Raw genomic sequence first — 2,079 nt, forward strand, 5'->3', positions numbered from 1 at the left:
CGCAGGTACGTCCTCCCTCCCTCTCCCCCACCCCCCCCCGCCCCCCCCCCCCCTCGACATGCGCCTGAGTCTGGTGGTCAATTCCCACGAATTTGGTCCGCACAGGGCGGAACCTCACTTGTGCGTGGGGATAGACAAGGCGGTGACGTGGGATGCTGAGCTTAGTACATACTGCTACCTCGGAAATAGCAACTTCTAGTGCTGCGTAGGATTTGAGCTGGTTCCGTGCGCGCTGAAGCTTCTTCTTGGCCTGGTTCAATGCCTCCATGTCTTTCCCGCCGTCCACGCCTGCACGAGTCGAATGGTCGCCAACCACGCTGCGGCACGCCGCTCACGGCGCTTGCCTGCTGCTCACAGTCATGCTTGGCAGTGCCAACTGAAGTGTGCATTGGTTGTGCAGTGGCTGGTGCAAGTGGCTCATTCATCGCCACTGGCCGCATCGCCCGAATCGCGATCATGTCCACGCAGCAAAGGGGGGGGGGGGCAGACGTGCTTCTTTACCTACCACACCGGCGAGTTGAGGATGAAGAGCGTGCCCTCCTGCGACTTGATCCAGCGGAGGAGCTTGTTGCACGAGGCAATGGCGAGCTTCTTGGGAACAAGCGGACCAAAGACGACGTAGAGTTCGAACGAGGAGGTGACCCAGGCAAGGAGTGTCTCCGACTGCGAGACCTGGTAGTAGATCTTGACGTCGTTGGCGACGGTGTGGACCTTCTCGATGACGTCCTGGTAGACACGGAGAAGGCGCCGCTGCTCGCCGCCGGTGATGTACGGGGCAGACCATGCCGGGGCGGTGTACTGCCGGGACGATACCGACTTGTAGAGAAAGTGGAGGAGACCCGGAATGCCGAGTTCGTCGACCGAGTAGGCCTGCGATGCCATGGCGTCGGTGATGGCCGCCAGATGCCCACCGGCGGTGATTTCTGTTGCCACACGGTCTTTGCACGCCTGCATGTCGTGGAAGCTCTCGGCCTCGGTTGAGATGAGGAGGAGGCAGACGCCCGACGCCAGGAACGACGAGTACACATGCAAGTGTCCGGTGTCGTTAAAGTGCGGGAGGCAGAACGGCGTCCACGAGTCCGCCGCCTCGTTGCGCAACGTCGGCGAGGCCTTGACAAAGTTCATGATCAGCAGCAGATCGATTGGGTGCAGGCCGCGCGACTTGGGCCGCACCAGGGTGACAAGGTGCGAGTCGGCGATGACCAGCGCGTACAGCAGGCCGGAGATCTTGACCTCTTGCAGCGCAGAGCCAACCGCAGCGCGGACTGACGCTGCCAGCCGCAGACACTCGGCTGCGCCCAGCAGGTACGATGGGTCCGAGTCCATGAGCTCAATGAGCGAGTCGATGAGCGGCTCGGTCCCGCCGAGCATCCGCCGCAGATCAAAGTGCGGCCGCTGCTCAAACAGCCGCACAATGTACGGCGCTGTGAGGACAGAGACCACTAGGTTGTGTACATACTGCAGTAGCATCCGCAGATGCGAGGCAGGCTCGCGCGTCCGCGCCACGCACACGTAGTACAGCGGGCCGTTGGAGTAGAACACGTACGTCACATCGCCCGCCACAAGATGCTGCAGCTCGTCGTCGTTGTCGTCCACAAACGAGATCATGGCCTGAAGCACACCGAAAAAGCCCGACAGCCGCGACTCATCACCGTACCGTGCATAGATCGGCTTGCCTGCCGACGACAGAATGAACACATGCTTGTCATGCTGCGTCCAGCCCGGCGATGTCGCCTCCTCGTGCGCGTGCTTCCGTCTCCTCGCCGCAATGGCCTCGTTCGACACATCGTACACATCGTACTCGATCTCCATGCCTGTCTCTTCCTCCGCCTCCTCATTGCCACCCGCAGCCACGCCTCCGCCATCACCACCGTCTCGCACGTCCTCGTCCTCGCCGTCGCCCTCGTTCTCACTCTCGCCACCACTCGCGCCCGCCACGTCCTCCACAGTTTGCACAAGCGCATCCATGTCTTGCGTATCCCCTCCCAGCGGCGGAGACATGCCTGTAGTCGTCCTGTCCCCCGTCTCACACCCACACGATGTGTGAGCTGTGTGGCCTCGCCCCTGCCCCCCCCCCCC

At 62.3% G+C, this 2,079-nt stretch overlaps 1 protein-coding gene across 1 annotated transcript; it reads right to left on the reverse strand.

Moving 5' to 3' along the window:
• Positions 1-501: 501 nt before the first annotated feature.
• Positions 502-1,968, reverse strand: AMSG_11297 (vacuolar fusion protein MON1 A; the record flags this gene model as incomplete). The annotated part of the gene is made up of 1 exon (XM_013897325.1): positions 502-1,968. One exon carries the CDS (start codon positions 1,966-1,968, stop codon positions 502-504), a length of 1,467 nt encoding a protein of 488 aa, XP_013752779.1.
• Positions 1,969-2,079: the final 111 nt, after the last annotated feature.

Source organism: Thecamonas trahens (genome assembly GCF_000142905.1).
Source record: "Thecamonas trahens ATCC 50062 unplaced genomic scaffold supercont1.75, whole genome shotgun sequence".
NCBI lineage: Eukaryota > Apusomonadida > Apusomonadidae > Thecamonas > Thecamonas trahens.